The 17,933-nt window shown below is 44.3% G+C and overlaps 1 protein-coding gene across 2 annotated transcripts in view; it reads right to left on the reverse strand.

Moving 5' to 3' along the window:
• The window catches only part of SDR16C5 (short chain dehydrogenase/reductase family 16C member 5), a 69,896-nt gene that overhangs the window by 10,667 nt on the left and 41,296 nt on the right, over positions 1-17,933 (reverse strand). For both annotated transcript variants that reach the window (XM_040354233.1, XM_040354234.1), the window contains 2 exons: positions 15,178-15,309; positions 6,652-6,751 (listed from right to left, as the gene is read on the reverse strand). In XM_040354233.1, coding sequence (XP_040210167.1) covers positions 6,652-6,751; positions 15,178-15,309 — 232 coding nt within the window. The remainder of the gene's footprint in view (positions 1-6,651; positions 6,752-15,177; positions 15,310-17,933) is intronic.

Here is a 17,933-nt window from a genome sequence, read left to right on the forward strand (position 1 = left end):
ACATTCCAGTTTTAGAAAATTTACCTCAAAATGTTTTTATAAGCAAATTCAGTATTTAAATATTTCTCAGCCTCCACACTAAACACAAAAAACACAGCGCGCCCAGATCGTTGCTTTAGAAAGCTACTCCCATAAGCAGCAATGTAAATAATGTTGGTGCCTTGTGATTTCTATGGCATTGTACATTTTACAGGCTCTTGTAGCAGGGAAGAGGCTGTGAACTTTGTTCTAGTTATGTGGCTTATGTACTTTAGCAGTGTCATTGTGCAGAATGATAAGATGTTAGTCACCAAAATATCAAAGGTCACCTTTTCAGTATTATCAAGTTTTAGAGTAATAGAAATAACTGATAAAATGTCCTAAGCACATCCGATAAAGAATTCACATTGCTTCACTTATCCATATTTTATGTTACAAATTTATTCCAAAATGAATTAAATTCATTATTTTTAGGGTTGTCCCGATACCACTTTTTTAGGACCGAGTACAAGTACCGATACTTTTTATCAAGTACTTGCCGATACCGATTACCAATCCTTTTTTTAAATCTCATGTGACAGTGGCACATGTGTCAGTATTTTTTTTTTTACAATTTTTATTTTATTTATTTTTTTACAATTTTATTTTTATTTTTTACAATTTGTTTATTTATTTTTTTACAATGCTTTCTTTTTTTCTAAGGGGGGTGGGGGGGGGGGGGGGATGGACAGTGTCAGTGTTTTTTTTATTTATTTTTTTACAATTCATTTTTTTATTATTTATTGCAATTCCCTTATTATTTTTTTATCAGCCCTGTTGGGGGGCTTTGGTGAGATATCAGGGGTCTTAACAGACCTCTGACATCTCCCCTCTGAGACAGGGAAAGGGACTAAGGATACAGATTCCCCAGTCCCTTTCTCAACAGCCTCAGCTGCGCTGAAAATAAAGGGAGAGAAGACAGCGGCTTCTATTCATTCATTAACTGAAACATCGTAAACACAGTTTACGATGTTTCAGCTATGTGAATAGACAGAGTCAGTGATCACTGACTCTGTACATTCGGAAAAGGTAGCAGCCAGGTTTACCGGCTCCTACCGCCACTCTCCATCCTGACAGATCGAGGGGGTGGAGGAGGAGAACGGAGGGGGACACGGCAGCAGCACAGAGATGGGGGGGACACGGCGGCAGCAGCATGGAGATGGGGGGGACACGGAGGCGGCAGCAGAGATGGGGGGACACGGCAGCAGCGGAGATGGGGGGACACGGCGGCAGCGGAGATGGGGGACACGGTGGCAGTAGAGATGGGGGGACACGGCGGCAGCAGAGATGGGGGGACACGGCGGCAGCGGAGATGGGGGGACACAGCGGCAGCGGAGATGGGGGGACACGGCAGCAGCGGAGATGGGGGGACACGGCAGCAGCGGAGATGGGGGGACACGGCAGCAGCACAGAGGGGGGACACGGAGGGGTACAGCAGCAGAATGGAGGAGGATAGAGGACAGTCAGCGGTGATCGGTGCTTGTAACTCCCCCACGGCACTGATCCCCGCTGACTGTCCAAGTATCGGGTGAAGCATCAGAGCTTTTGCCCGAGTACAAGTACTCGGGCAAATGCTCGGTATCGGTCCCGATACCGATACTAGTATCGGGACAACCCTAATTATTTTCCTCAAAATTCTAAAAACAAAACCCTGTAATAACAACATAAAATAAGTTTGTTTGAAATCTTTGCAAATTTATAAAAAAAAAAAAATGTAAAAAATCACTTGTACATAAGTATTCAGTCTTTGTCGTGACACTCAAAATTGAGCTCAGGTGCATCCTGTTTCCACTGATCATCCTTGAGATATTTCTACAACTTGATTGGAGTCTACCTGTGGTAAATTCTGTTGATATGGACATGATTTGGAAAGACACACACCTCTATATAAGGTCCAACAGGTTTGTGCATTTCAGTGCACAAACCAAGCCACAAAGTCCAAAGAATTGTCTGTAGATCTCCAAGACAGGATTGTATCGAGGCACAGATCTGAGGAGGGGTACAGAAAAATGTCTGCAGCATTGAAGGTCCCAATGAGCACAGTGGCCTCCATCATCCATAAATGGAAGAAGTTTGGAACCACCAGGACTCTTCCTAAAGCCAGCCGCCCGGTGGAGAAGTGCCTTAGTCAGGGAGGTGACCAAGAACCTGATAGTCACTCTGACAGAGCTCCAGCATTTCTCTGTGGAGAGAGGAGAACTTGCAAAAAGAACAACCATCTCTGCAGCACTCCACCAATCCGGCCTGTATGGTAGAGTGGCCAGACGAAAGCCACTCCTCAGTAAAAGGCACATGACAGTCCCCCTGGAGTTTGCCAAAAAGCACCTGAAGGACTCTCAGGCCATGAGAAACAAAATTCTCTGGTCTGATCTAACAAAGATTGAACTCTTTGGCCTGAATAGCCAGCGCCATGTCTGAAGGAAACAAGGCATCGCTCATGACCTGGCCAATACCATCCCTACAGTGAAGCATGGTGGTGGCAGCATCATGCTGTGGGGATGTTTTTCAATGGTTGGAACTGGGGGACTAGTCAGGATCAAGGGAAAGATGAATGCAGGAATGTACAGAGATATCCTTGATAAAAACCTTCTCCAGAGCACTCTAGACCTTAGGCTGGGGCAAAGGTTCATCTTCCAACTGGACAATGACCCTAAGCACACAGCCAAGATAACAAAGGAGTTGCTATGTGACAACTCTGTAAATGTCCTTGAGTGGCCCAGCCAGTACCCAGACTTGAACCCGATTGAACATCTCTGGAAAGATCTGGAAATGGCTGTGCACTGATGCTCCCCATCCAACCTGAAACCTGATAGAGCTTGAGAGGTCCTGCAAAGAATAATGGGAGAAACTTCCCAAAAATAGCTGTGCCAAGCTTGTAGCCTCATACTCAAAAAACAAGCTGTAAACGGTGCCAAAGGTGCTTCACCAAAGTATTGAGCAAAGGCGGTGAATACTTATTTACATGGGATTTTTTTTACGTTTTTTATTTTTAATAAGTTAGCAAAGATTTGAAACAAACTTTTTTCATGTTGTCATTATGGGGTATTGTTTGTATAATTTTTAGGAAAATTATAAATTTAATAAATTTTGGAATAAGGCTGTAACATAACAAAATATGGATAAAGTGAAGGGCTGTGAATGCTTTCCGGATGCACTGTATGTTACTCATTCCCATCCTATATTTTTTTCTACACTTCTCTCTGCTTGATATGATTTAAGTTTGGTAGATTTTTATTTTGTTTCTTCCTCATTCAGGCTTGGTTTGTCGTAAATAGTGACAGAACATACAGATTCAGATAAAGTGACATTGGTAGTGTTTTTGGTCTGTATTTCTTAATATGGAATGACAGGAAACATCTCAGAAAAGTGATATACCCTAAAGTAAAACTAAAGCAAATATTTACTTCTGTAATGTGACTTTTGGGAGCCCCCATGTCAGCACAAATATATTCTCCCTGCCTTTTTCTGGTTGCTGGCATAGGAGAGAGGGGGGAAGAGAGAGGGAGGAGAGAGGGGGAAGAGAGAGGGAGGAGAGAGAGAGGGGAAGAGAGAGAGAGGGGGAAGAGAGAGAGAGAGAGAGAGAGAGAGATGGGGGGGCAGAGAGGGGGGAGAGAGAAAGAGGGAAGAGAGAGAGAGAGAGAGAGAGAGAGAGAGAAAGAGAGGGGGAAGAGAGAAAGAGGGAAGAGAGAGAGAGTGAAGAGAGAGAGAGGGGGGGAAGAGAGAGAGAGAGGGGAGAGAGAGAGAGAGGGAAGAGAGAGAGAGAGAGAGAGAGAGAGAGAGAGAGAGAGAGGGGAAGAGAGAGAGAAGAGAGAGAGAAGAGAGAGAGAGAGGGGGAAGAGAGAGCGAGGGGGGAGAGAGAGAGCGAGGGGAGAGAGAGAGAGAGAGAGAAGAGAGAGAGACACACACAATCACTCTCCTCCATTCACAGAGATAGAAACATGGGGACAGGCTTCACAGTGATCGATCACTGTGATAGGCAATCAGGTGGCTCGGAATCAGGAGCTCTGGGTCCCGATCGTTAGTACGAGCCCGGGTCTCACAGTAAGACCACGCTCCCAGCATAAAGGGAGATACGCAAATATGCAACCCAATGGCAAAAAAGAGCATATTTGTGTTACATCGGCGTGAAGAGGTTAAGGCAGGGCTCAAAATTGCAAGTCCTGACTAGCCAGGCCTTAAGGGTTACTCGCCACCAGTTTTCCCACCCAACCCCTGCCCCACCCTAATTCCATCCCTAAACACGCCCTCATAAATTATCTGATGAAATGACACTGAAATGTTTTATGCAGAATTAAGTTACAAAAATAAATATTAACAACAATTTTATTAGTGCCCATCAGTGCAGCCTCGTCAGTGCCCATCAATGCAGCGTGACCAGTGCCCACCAATGCAGCATGAACGAGAGAGGGAAGAGAGGGAAGAGAGGGAAGAGAGCGTGACTTGTGCCTACCAATGCAACTCGCTTTTGGTACCAGAAGAGGATCATTAGCTCCAGGGGTCCCCTCTATTCTCATTAGGAGATTCATCTGACATCTTTGGGTGTGTTGATATTTGACCTACTATCAATGTATGCGTTCTACCGTGTTCCAAGAAGTTTCTACCTATGCGTATTATGACAGTTTTATGGATAAATGTTGCCCTTATTAGGTACAATACAGATTCACTTTTTTCCTCTCATGTGTGTTTTTTCATAAGAAAGTTTGTTACAATAGAAAGTGACGATAGCGGTGCTTTAGTAACTTTAGTACTTATTAAAAAGTATTTGTGGACATTTACTACCGTATATACTCGAGTATAAGCCCTTTTTTTAGGGCTGAAAATACACCCCTCAGCTTATACTCGAGTCAGTGTACCTGAAAGGCTGCGAGCGTCCATTGTTTAAAAGTTGCGGCTTCCCCCTGGTCCCTTCCGTGATAGACGTTTCCCCAGCAGACTCTGTGCTCAGTGTTCCGCCTATCACGGACGTTCTCTTTTTCGAGGATGAAAAGATGTCCGTGATTGGCGGAACACAGTGTCTGCTGGGAAACTGAGTCCGAGGATGAGAAAACGTCCATGATAGGCTGCTGGGAAACGCCTATCACGGAACGGGACCAGGAGGAGACCGCGACTTTTAAACAATGAATGGACGCCCGCAGCCTGTCAAGAATTTCAGGTACACTGACTCGGGCACAGGGAGGCTGCAATGGGCACAGTGAGGTGCGGGCACAGTGAGGTGGAAATGGGCATAGTGAGGTTGCAATGGTCACAGTGAGGTTGCAATGGGCACAGTGAGGCGTGCAAATTGGCATTGTTGACCCTCTTTTCCGCTTACAGTAGCTGCTGCATTCTCACCCTAGGCTTATACTCGAGTCAATAAGTTTTCCCAGTTTTTGGGTAAAAATTAGGTACCTCGGCTTATACTTGAGTATATACGGTAATTTGTATTGACAGATTCAGAATACTTTATTAATTCCAAGGGATATAATTTGAATTTTGTGGCCCAGATTCTCAAAGGGCTTACGACGGCACAATGCAATGTACGCCGTCCTAATCTGGGCCGTCGTATCTATGCGACGGATTCTTAGAATCAGTTACGCATAGATATCCATTAGATCCGACAGGCGTAAGGCTCTTACGCTGTCGGATCTTAAATGCATTTTTTTTTCGCCGCTAGGTGTCGCCTCCGTCGTTTTCCCCTTCGAGTATGCAAATTAGCAAAATACGCGAATTCCCGAACGTACGTGCAGTCGACGCAGTAAAGTTACGACGTTTACGTTAGATTTGCGACGCGTAAAGTTGCCCCTGCTATATGAGAGGCAACCAATGTTAAGTATGGCCATCGTTCCCGCGTCGAAATTAAAAAATTTACGTTGTTTGCGTAAGTCGTCCGTGAATGGGGCTGGACGCCATTTACGTTCACGTTGAAACCAATGATGTCCTTGCGACGTCATTTGGAGCAATGCACCCTGGGATCTTTTTAGGACGGCGCATGCGCAGTACGTTCGGCGCGGGAACGCGCCTAATTTAAATGCTCCACGCCACCTACCCGGCTCATTGGAATTAGGCGGGCTTGCGCCGGGAGATTTACGCTACGCCGCCGCAACTTTACGGGCAAGTTCTTTGTGAATAAAGCACTTGCCTGTAAAACTTGCGGCGGCGTAACGTAACGCCCGCACAGTTTTGCGGCGTTCTACCAGAATCTGGCCCTTAATGTCTAAAGAATCCTCTGCATTCTTTGAGCAAATAGATTACTCCTTTACATTTCTATGCTAGAAGAATAAAGTATTACAACTATACTCTTCTAGGAAGAAGAAAAGCATCTAAAAACATAAGTTTATTTCACTCCTCCACACAAAATGTATTGTGCATTTTTACCATTAGGCCCGGTTCACACCGTTGCGACAAACGCTCCGACTTTGGAGCACTTGTTGCATCAGAATTCGGACCCCATTTAGTGCAATGGAACCGTTCTAATCAGTGTCGCTCCCCCTTTTTAAGAAGGTTCCTGCACTACTTTTGGTCAGACTTTGGTATAACTTGCATTGACTTCTGTGCAAGTCATGCCAAAGTTGTGCTGGGGTCCGACTTCAAAGTCGCAGGCAGTGTGAACCCGGGCTTACTGCTGCACTCATATATGCTGACCATTCTTCTCACCTGCAAGTCCATTGACTCCTATGAGTCCAGCAGAGCTGGCAATGCTCACTATATGGCCATGATTGGAGGCCATCATAGCAGGTAGGAAGGCTTTACATGTCTGCAGAAAAACAAACAGTAGGTATTAGTCATAAATGGCAACCATTGGTGATTTTCACCGAACTTAAATTATTATCTATATATCGCACTCTATCTATTCCCCCCACATTACATTACACAGTGATATCTCCAAGATCAGCCAGAACATGTGACACAACACATCAATGAATTCAACCAGAACAAAACAGAGGTGCGTTACAAGATATGGCTCTATTTTGACGCTTTGATATTGAGCATTTCTAAAATATACCTAAACAGAATCAAAAAAGGAACAACATGAATAATAATAGATATTTTAAACAAAGCTTAGTTAGCTAAGAAAACACAATTTACCACTTCCCACCCAGCCTATTGTCAAATTACGGCTGGGCGGGACCTTTGTCATTCTGGCCTGCTACCGGTACCATGTGATCACTGTGACCAATCACAGCAGATAACATGTCAATTGTAGACAATGAATAGCTTGTATTCATGCAATTCATTGTGTACGATTGTGTTGCTGGCTGTGATTAGTCACAGTGATCACATGGTACAGACAGGGCAAATCACAGCCCACCTGTACCATGTGATTAGCTGTGGCCAATCACAGCTAATCACAATACACACTGAATGAATCAATTTTATTCAGTAAAAATTATTGGGTAGACCCGTGAAATTCCCTGGTATAAGCAATCAATGTGTAATAAAAGAAAAAAAAAACTTGATCACTGCCCCAGAGTAGTGCAGAGGTTGTCAGTACATCAGGATTGATAAATTTTCAGAGATACATACCATAGTTTGTAGACTTTCCTATAGACTAAATCAGCGGTGCCCAACCTTTTGAAGAGTGAGGGCCAATTAAGCGACTTGGTAACCGGTCACGGGCCACAATATGCGGAGCGGGAGGATGACAGGTCCGTGTGCATTCTGCAGACTCTTACCTATGGGCCCTCTGATCCACCTAGATGGAAGGGGACAGATCCCTTTCTGTTTATTTTTTTTAGCAGTTTGCATCAAAGGTGAAGGAAGGGTCCGACTGGGTCGGACCAATTGCGTGAAAAGGGCTTAGGGCTGCTTTCATACTGATGCTCTGTAGATTAGCTACACCACGGGTGCAGTGCACCTGTGGCTTTCCTGCAGGTTAGCTGCACTTTGCCATAGACTTCTATTATATCCTGCAGGTGCAGTGCATTTTCAAAAAGTGCACCAAACCTGCCGGTAATAACAGAAGTCTATGGCTCAGTGCAGGGAATCTGCAGGTGCACCTGTGGATCAGTTTAAAAGCAGTGCAGAAACCACTGCAGAGCAGATATGCCCAAATATACACTGTGATTTTAGTAAAAAAAAAAACGTACCTTTAATAACAGTATTCTATTCAGGTATTGTCGGCTGTTGCTGTACCAGGCGGAGTGCATTTGGTATCACTCTGCCTGTGACAGGAGCCGGTGCTATAGAGGAAGCATCGACTTATGCGGCTCTGCTCCACAGCCGCTTGCTTCCTCTACTGCTGGCTTCATTCACAACCCTGATGCTCTGGGATGGCGGGTCAGTAACCCGCGATCTGGGCTTGCCAACCCGCCATCCCAGAGCAGGAGGTCGCGGGCCACATCAGAGTGCTTGGCGGGCCACATGTGGCCTCCGGGCTACTTGTTGAGCACCCCTGGACTAAATAATAAATACTGATTTGGGTTATTTTCACCAAAGAAAATGGAGCAGAATACATTTTAGCCAAAATTTATGAAGAAAGATTATTTATTTGCAAAATTGTAACAGAACTGAAGAAAAAGTGTTTTTTTTTTTTTTAAATGTTTAGTCTTTTTTATTTTATATATATATAAAAAAAAAAAAAAAAACAGTGGCGATTATATACCTCCAAAAGAAAGCTCTATTTGTGTGAAAAAAAATTCTAAAAAATTTCATATGGGTACAGTGTTGCATGACCGCGCAATTGTCAAAGTGCGACAGCGATGAAAGTTAAAAATTGGCCTGGGCAGGAAGGAGGTAAAAGTGCCCAGTATTGAAGTGGTTAAAGGAGTTGTAAAGTAAAAAATAGTTTCACCTTAATGCAATCTATGCATGAAGGTGAAAAAACATCTGATGCTGCCGCCCCCCCCCCCCCCCCCCGAGCCCCCGTTATACTAACCTGACCCCTCGAAAAAGTTAAGCGCGGTCCCGAGATCCTCTTCGCCGCTCAGCCGCTGATTGGCTAGAGCGGATGGATTGAGAGCAGCGCAGCCATTGGCTGGCGGTGCTGTCAATCACATCCAGTGACGTGGCGCACCGAGGGATGGGGCCGAGTGATACAGTGAGCGGCTATGGCCGCTCGCTGTATCACGGGAGCGCGCCGGCAATTACTCACCACCATGCGAGCTCTCGCATGACTGTGGTCAGTACTTGTGGGGAGGACCAGAGCTCGCTGTATCACCGGAGCGCGCCCGCAATTACTCACCACCATGCGAGCTCTCGCATGACTGTGGTCAGTACTTGTGGGGAGGACCAGAGAGAGCCACCGAGGGACCCCAGAAGACGTGGATCGGGGCCACTCTGTGCAAAACAAACTGCACAGTGGAGGTAAGTATAACATGTTTGTTATTTAAAAAAAAAAAAAAATTCCTTTAATAACCCTTTAAAGCGGAGTTCCGGCCACAATTTCACTTTTTAAATATAAATACCCCTGTAATACACAAGCTTAATGTATTCTAGTACATTTAGTCTGTAAACTAAGGTCCGTTTTGTTAGGTTGTTACAGCATTTAGACACTTTATAAAATAGAAATTGACTGGGGCCATCTTAAGTGTGGGCATCATGAAGCCAGACTGTATGACTTCCTGGATTTCAACCTTGCAGATCCCGCACATGCTCAGTGCTGCACAAGCAGTGTAATAGGTTTCAGATCAGGTTTCAGCACCTGTACTGTCCAAGTCACATGATTCTTCGAGACTGGGGAGTGCACAGACTCCTGGAAAGTTACACCCACTACATTCCCAGGAGTCTGTGCGGTGTAGGTTAGGAAGCATTAAGCACCTAGGTGCAGGAAGTGGGAAGATTAACTATTCTGCCTAGCAACAACACTTTGAAGGCATCTAAAAAAAAAAAAAAAATTCTTAAAGGACTAATGACATTTTTTTAAAACTACTGATGTAATGTTATATTTATGGGTGGAACTCCACTTTAACTTAGGCCCCTTTCACACTGCCGCGACTTGAAAGTCGTGTGATTTTGCGGCCGCGATTTCAGGGAATGGCTGTAAAAACTTGAGGTCTATGGATCTCAACTTGCATCAACAGGGACAATTTTGGAGTCGGTGCAACTTGAAGTCGCATAGATATGAATGGTTATCATTGGGAATCATGGGATACGACTTGTCATGCGACTTTGATGTCCAAAGTTGCAGAAAAAGTCGCACAAGTTTAAAAGGGGTCTAAGTTAATAGTAATCTGCTTCTAACATTAAGAAAGGAAAAAAAAGAGAAAAGGAGCTTTTGCTTTTTCAACCTATGCGACCCTTTGCTATTAACCAGTGCCGTGATGTAGATGGTAGAGGAATGGGTAGCACAGGTATTTTGTTAGGTGTTGCCCTGCCTATTATTCTTCTGTTAGCTAGGACAAAGGAGTAAAATACATTTAATGGTTATATTTAGGGGTTTTAACAATTCCTCCTGCTTTTTAATGAGACTTATCCTCGAGGCAGCACAGAAGCCCCCGTTGTGAACTTTTCACGGTTCAGGGGCGTCATAGGTTTGGCAACATATACTGGGCTAGAAGACAAACTATTAAATTACTTCTTCAGAATAAAACTTTGAACGATCTGAATCAGTAACTGTTTACTCCATCATTCCCAGTGGCTGTTTCCATGAAACTCAACAGAACACAGCTGAAATGTAATTTTGAAAATCCTGTTGACTGAAATGAAAAACAAAGACAAGAGACTTGAGAGAAGAAAACATGAAGAATTTGCACAAAGGGAAAACCGACTGGCTAAAACAAGAATATCCAACTTCATTTCTCTAGGGCCAAACGCAGGCCAGGACTTTGATGCAAACTTAACCGATTTTCATTTAGGAGCTACATATCATTTTATTGTTTTGAAATGACAAAAAAAAATCCTGAACATGACCACAGATATTAGTGGCGCTCGTATATTAGGAGTCAACCAAACACCAGTAACCGTCAAGACAATCTTAGGCCTAATTCACACTAATTTCAGCTTGTATAAGAGCAGTGGCCCAGATTCAACAAATTGCATACTAACGCTGATTCAGTAATCAGTGCCGTTTTATAGCACTAATCGCTGTATAAATATAAATGGTCTCAAAAGCGCAGTACACTCGGGTACATTCGGCCAGGCTCGGCTTCGCTCGTAGTCACGCTCTGTGACGTTTATGCGTGAGAAGCCGAGCGTGGCCGAATATACCCGAGTGTACTGCGCTCGGTATATGTCGGCGGAGGCGTTCAAACTGAGCGCGGGAAGCGGGGATTCGAAACGGAGACAGCGAAGGAGAAGCCGGGAGGACACCACCGAGGCCGCAGACGGACGCCGGACCGGACGAGGCCGCCGATGGACGCCGGGCAAGACACCAAAACTGTAAGTAGTAAAATGTTTTTTTTTTTTTTACAGGATTTCGGGTCTACATTAGGGGTGCGCGCTATACTCCGGAACGCGCAATACCCCGATAAATACGGTAATTAGGGGGGTAGAGGGGGAAGCTGCACACAGAAGGCTTTTTATCTTAATGCATAACGATAAAAAACCTTCAGACTTTACAACTCCATTAAAATTGTACGATTAGAGATAACACATATTTGTAGTGGTGATATATGTACATTGCAACACTGTGTAGTCTCACTTATAGCGCTGAAACATGTTGTGTTGCATTATTTGTTTCTTGATTTTTCTGGTAGATAAATTTGTGTTCAGCAGCTGTTATTTAAGTTTAATATAATAGGGCATTGCACATTCCCTTTTAGATTTTTTGTTTAATACCCAAGTGATAATCATTCTGTAAAAAATGGTCAGGAATGCTTGTTGTATATGGGACCAGTTCCAAAGTGCCAACGAAAATGAAAGTGTACCTAAAGCCAAAAGTTTTTGGATAAAGTTTCGAAGAGTTGTCAATTAAAATTATTATTTTTTTGCTTCATTCAAAGTCCCACCAATCTCCCCCCCCCCATGTTCAAATACATTAGGGATGGAGGCACATGAATCTACCCCTCATTGCCTCACACAAAGTCCCACCTTCATTCCCCCCTTTTTCTATGGGTTGTCAATGCTGTCAACTTCTTATCACCATCTCTGTGCCCTCTGCGAATAAATCTTTGTCCTAATAACCATGGTCACCTTGTGTCTACACAGGGCAGAAAGTAAAAGATGGTGACCAAAAAAAAACAAAAAACACTGGGTGAGATTCAGAAAGAGATACGACGGCGTATCTCCTGATACGCCGTCGTATCTCTGAGATCCGACGGTCGGATCTATGCGACTGATTCATAAGAATCAGTTACGCATAGATCTCCCTTAGATCCGACAGGTGTAAGTGACTTACACCATCGGATCTTAGGCTGCAATCTCCCGCCGGCCGATAGGTGACGCTTCGGTTTTTTACGCAACGAATATGCAAATTCCGATTTCCGCCGATTCAGAAACGAACGCCCACCCGTCTCTTTTTTTTTACGTGGTTTGCGTTCAGCTTTTTCTGTCGTATACTTACCCCTGCTATATGCGGCGTTTCCAATGTTAAGTATGGCCGTCGTTCCCGCGCCGAGTTTTGTATTTTTTAATGTCGTTTGCGTAAGTCAGTCGCGAATACGGATGGACGTAATTTACGTTCACGCCGAAAACAATGACGTTCTAGCGACGTCATTTGGAGCATGCGCACTGGGAAAAATCGCGGCCGGCGCAGGCGCAGTACGATCGGCGCGGGGACGCGACTGATTTAAATAATACACTTCCCCTAGCAGTGGAATTTGAATTCCGCCGGGGGAGTTACGATCCGCGGGCGCAAGTTTCGAGGTAAGTGCTTTCTGAATACAGCACTTGCCTCAAAAAATTGCGCTGGCGGATCGTAAATAAGATAGATTACGCGGATCTAAAGATCCGCTGATCTATCTGAATCTACCCCACTGATGGGAATTTCAACCCATTCCTATGCTTTCCAAAACTAAAAAATAAAAATAAAAACAAAAAAGTTGGGTTTAGATAATGTACACAAGTACACTTTCCCCTGTGCTTGAGGGCGTTTATATTAGAGCTTCTTAGAAGGCCACCTGACTGTCACCGATAGCAGTGTTAGCTGTAGATATACTCTAATCCTTATCTCTGCATGCAGGCTGCTGTTAAATGAGTCCCAAAAACAAAAATAGTAACAGCAGCTCCACAAAGGCATGAGACCAGATATCCCACTGCCTGAGATGTAGAGATTAAAGGAGTTGTAAATAAAAACATTTTTTTTTTTGTTGCTGAAATGACTGTTTACAGGGTATAGAGACATAATAGTTAACTAATTCCTTTTAAAAACGATTAAAAATAGATAAAAATCAATCATATATTGTACCTGTAGTTTCTAGTTTTGTTTTTGCATGTTGTTTCCTGCCTCTGCTGTACAGAGCCAATACAGGGCAGTGATGGTTTGGAAAGTGAAACTGATTGGTGCTGAGGGGTTTTAGACACACAGGCCCGGATTCTCGTACGAGTTACGCCGGCATATCTCCAGATACGCCGTCGTAACTCTGAGTCCGAGCCGTCGTATCTATGCGCCTGATTTTTAGAATCAGTTACGCATAGATTTGTATTAGATCTGACCGGCGTAAGTCTCTTACGCCGTCGGATCTTAACTGCATATTTACGCTGGCCGCTAGGGGCGTGTACGCTGATTTACGCCTAGAAATATGTAAATCAGCTAGATACGCCAATTCACGAACGTACACCTGGCCGACGCAGTACAGATAAGCCGTTTACGTTAGGCTTTTCCCGGCGTAAAGTTACCCCTGCTATATGAGGCGTAAATGAGGCCTACCAATGTTAAGTATGGACGTCGTTCCCGCGTCGAAAGCATTGGCTTCAGCCCAAGGGCTGGGCGTCATTTACGTTCACGTCGAAAGCATTGGCTTCTTGCGGGTTCATTTGGAGCATGCGCACTGGGATACTTTCACGGACGGCGCATGCGCCGTTCGTAAAAAGCGTAATTTACGTGGGGTCACATTAAATTTACATAACACACACCCACATCTACCACATTTGAGTTAGGCGGGCTTACGCCGGCCTATTTACGATACGCCGCCGCAACTTTGGTTTGAGAATACGGCTCTTGCCTGTCAAAGTTGCGGAGGCGTAACGTAAATAGGATACGTTACGCCCGCACAAAGATACGCGGTTCTACGTGAATCCGGGCCACAGTAATCACACCTCCTTGATTAGTGACCACAGAGAAAGCTCCCAGTACTGTGGTTATCAGGAAATAGACAACCAGGAAGTGTGGAGATCAGAGAAGAATTACAGCAACTTGAGAGCAAAAACGAACAATGAGGACATGAAAACAGCACTGCATTAAGGTAAAGGAAGATATTAAGATAAAAAAATAAATTCCTTTACAAACCCTTTAAATAACTAACTTGGGAGGTCATTTACGGAGCAAGTTTCTTTCCTGAAGACAGAAGACAGTGATTTTTGCTAGCAATATTACCAGCCACTAGCAATAATCACATGTAAAATCCAGCAGGCTGGTTGTACCCAAGATGATCTTTTCGATCAACTTGGTAGATTCAGCCTGCCCATACAGGGTTTGAATCATGAAGGTTCGAACAGTCTATGGCCGGTCTAACTGTGTCAATAGGCTTTTCTCTGCAAATTGGTTTTACATTCCCATACTATTTTAAAGGAATGATTTTTTTTTTGAACTAGGTCAAATGAAGGTCAGAAGCAGTCAACTGCCTAATGCCCCATCAATGATATTTGCATGTCCTGAGAAGCCTCTCAAGCCGATGCCTTCAAATTAAGCGTTAAGTCTGTCCACACAGGCCCTCATTCTTTGTTTAGCAAGCGAGCTGAACAAAAAAAAACAGATTACTCATCCACACAAATGAGGGGGACAGAGGAAGTAGAAAGCCATTTTTCCCCATTTTGGATAGAGTATACAAAAGCCCTGTATACAAACAAAAGCCCCGTATAAAAACCCAGTATACAAAAGCCGAATGACGGGAGATCAGATTTTTTTTCTTCACCATCTGTGTCCCATTATGGAGATTTCCCTTCACTTCCTGTCCCATAGCCAAAGGAGAAGTGAGAAGAAATTCCTGCAAATTAAGGGAATTCCTTGGGGACTCCCAGGTCACCAGAACTAGTGTCCCCAAAGGAAAACATTTTTCCCTTTTCTGGGGACAACCCAAAATGTATGATTGTCTTTCCTTTCACTTTCAATGATAACGATAAACAGGACAAATACCCAGAAATTACCCAGAAATGTGCCATTGTGTTCACTTGCATGGTCTTCTCTACGAGAGCATCAGGGGAGTCAATGAATTTCTTTCCAGTCACTATGCCAGCATTGTTAATTAGAATAGTAACATCTCCAACCTCTTTCTTCACCTAAAGAATGAAAGAAAAATCTAGTTAAAATAAATAAATTAAATAATGTAAAGCAGGTACGTGCATCACAAAAAAGACCAAAATAATACTTATAAATGTCATCTACAGATTGAGGTTATTTATATTATGGTGCCCATAGACTCTGATCACCGTAAGACATCACTCAGCACATCAATAAACAAATTATCTGTTAAAATACAAAATGCATCAGACTTGCTTTAGGAAAATCACCATTTACTGTGTCCTCGTGCCGTTCACACAACTGTATACAGTGCCTTGAAAAAGTATTCATACACCTTGACATTTTCTACTTTTTGTTATGTTACAATTAAAAAACGTAAAGGTATTTTATTGGGATTTTATATGATAGACCAACACAAATTGGCACATAATTGTGAAGTGGAAAGAAAATGATAAATGGTTTAACATTTTTTACAAATAAATATGTGAAAAGTGTGGCGTGCATTTGTATTCAGCCCCCCTGAGTCAATACTTTGCAGAACCTCCTTTCTCTGCAATTACAGCTGCAAGTCTTGTTGGGGATGTCTCTACCAGCTTTGCACATCTAGGAGAGTGACATTTTTGCCCATTCTTCTTTGCAAAATAGCTCAAGCTCTGTCAGATTGGATAGAGAGCGTCTGAACAGCAATTTTCAAGTCTTGCCACAGTTTCTCAATTGAATTTAGGTCTGGACTTTGACTGGGCCATTCTAACACATGAATATGCTTTGATCTAAACCATTTCATTGTAGCTCTGGCTGTTTGGTTAGAGTTGTGGTCTTGCTGGAAGGTGAACCTCCATCCCAGTGTCAAGTTTTTTGCAGACATAACAGGTTTTCTTCTAAGATTGCGATGTATTTGGCTCCATCCACTCTGACCAGCTTCCCTGTCCCTACTGAAGAAAAGTTACCCCCCAACATGATGCTGCCATCGCCATGTTGCTTTTAGGCCAAAAAGTTCAATGTTGGTCTCATCCGACCAGAGCACCTTCTTCCACATGTTTGCTGTGTCCCAACATGGCTTCTCACAAATAGGACTTCTTATGGCTTTCTTCTTGGCACTCTTCCATGAAGGCCAGATTTGTGGCGTGCACGACTAATCGTTTTTTTTTTTTTAATAAATTCTTTATTTTTCACAAGTTTCACATTACAAATGATCACATTTCATATCATCCGTTTGTATCAGCTATATTCAGGGCTTTTTTTTCTCAGAGAATAGGTGCAGGAACTCCCTACTTCTGAGTCACCTGTTTTGTCCACCCCCTACCCACCTCTGAGTACCATTCCTTGGTTCCACCCCCTACCCAGCTCCGAGCACCGTTCCTTGGTTCCACTCCCTAGCCACCTCTGAGCACCATTTCTTGGTTTCACTCCCTACCCACCTCTGAGCACCATTCCTTGGTTCCACTCCCTACCCACCTCTGAGCACCATTTCTTGGTTCCACTCCCTACCCACCTCTGAGCACCATTCCTTGGTTCCACTCCCTACCCACCTCTGAGCACCATTTCTTGGTTCCACTCCCTACTCACCTCTGAGCACCATTCCTTGGTTCCACTCCCTACCCACCTCTGAGCACTATTCCTTGGTTCCACTCCCTACCCACCTCTGAGCACCATTTCTTGGTTCCACTCCCTACTCACCTCTGAGCACCATTCCTTGGTTCCACTCCCTACCCACCTCTGAGCACTATTCCTTGGTTCCACTCCCTACCCACCTTTGAGCACCATTTCTTGGTTCCACACCCTAGCCACTTCTGAGCACCATTCTTTGGTTCCACTCCCTACCCACCTCTGAGCACCATTCCTTGGTTCCACTCCCTACCCACCTCTGAGCACCATTTCTTGGTTCCACTCCCTACCCACCTCTGAGCACCATTTCTTGGTTCCACTCCCGCTCACCTCTGAGCACCATTCCTTGGTTCCACTCCATACCCATCTCTGAGCACCATTCCTTTGTTCCACCCCCTACCCACCTCTCAGTAATGGATACAGAACCATGTATCAATTTGTGGTGCTAAGTCATTTGTATATGATAGGAAGTAAAATAGAGCCCCTGTAGCCAGCAACAATGGAGCTCCCCCAGCAACAATAGACTTTGAACAGCTAGCAACAATATACCCCTCCCTCAACAGTTGCTGTCGCCCAGCAACGATTGTCCCCCAGCAACAATAGATCCCCTACGGCGACAACTGACCTCCCCTGTAAAAATAGATCCCCTCCAGCAACAATAGATCCCCCAGCAGCCAGCATTAATAGACCCTCCAGTACACCCCAGCACCACTTGCCATTGCATACATTCAGAGCCGGAGGTGCTGCTGAAAAAAAGCCCTGGCTATATCAAAGAAGGAAGAAAGAGATGTAAAGACACCTCTGCCGTCCCCTCCCATCCCTCTCTCCCCACCTCTTCTCTAGTTCCATGTAACTTCTCATTTTTCTCTCTTCCTTACTTCTCACTGTTACCCTCCCCTCTTCCCACCACCTTCCGATGAAAAAAAACAAAACACACCAACGATGCCGGCCGTCCCTGTCCCCCCCCCCTCCCAAGCTCACCCCTCCCTATATTTAAGATATGGGGCCCATATCGTCTGGTATCTCTCATCCTGGTTTTTCATTGCCACAACTAATA

Source organism: Rana temporaria, chromosome 5 (assembly GCF_905171775.1).
Source record: "Rana temporaria chromosome 5, aRanTem1.1, whole genome shotgun sequence".
NCBI classification, from domain to species: domain Eukaryota; kingdom Metazoa; phylum Chordata; class Amphibia; order Anura; family Ranidae; genus Rana; species Rana temporaria.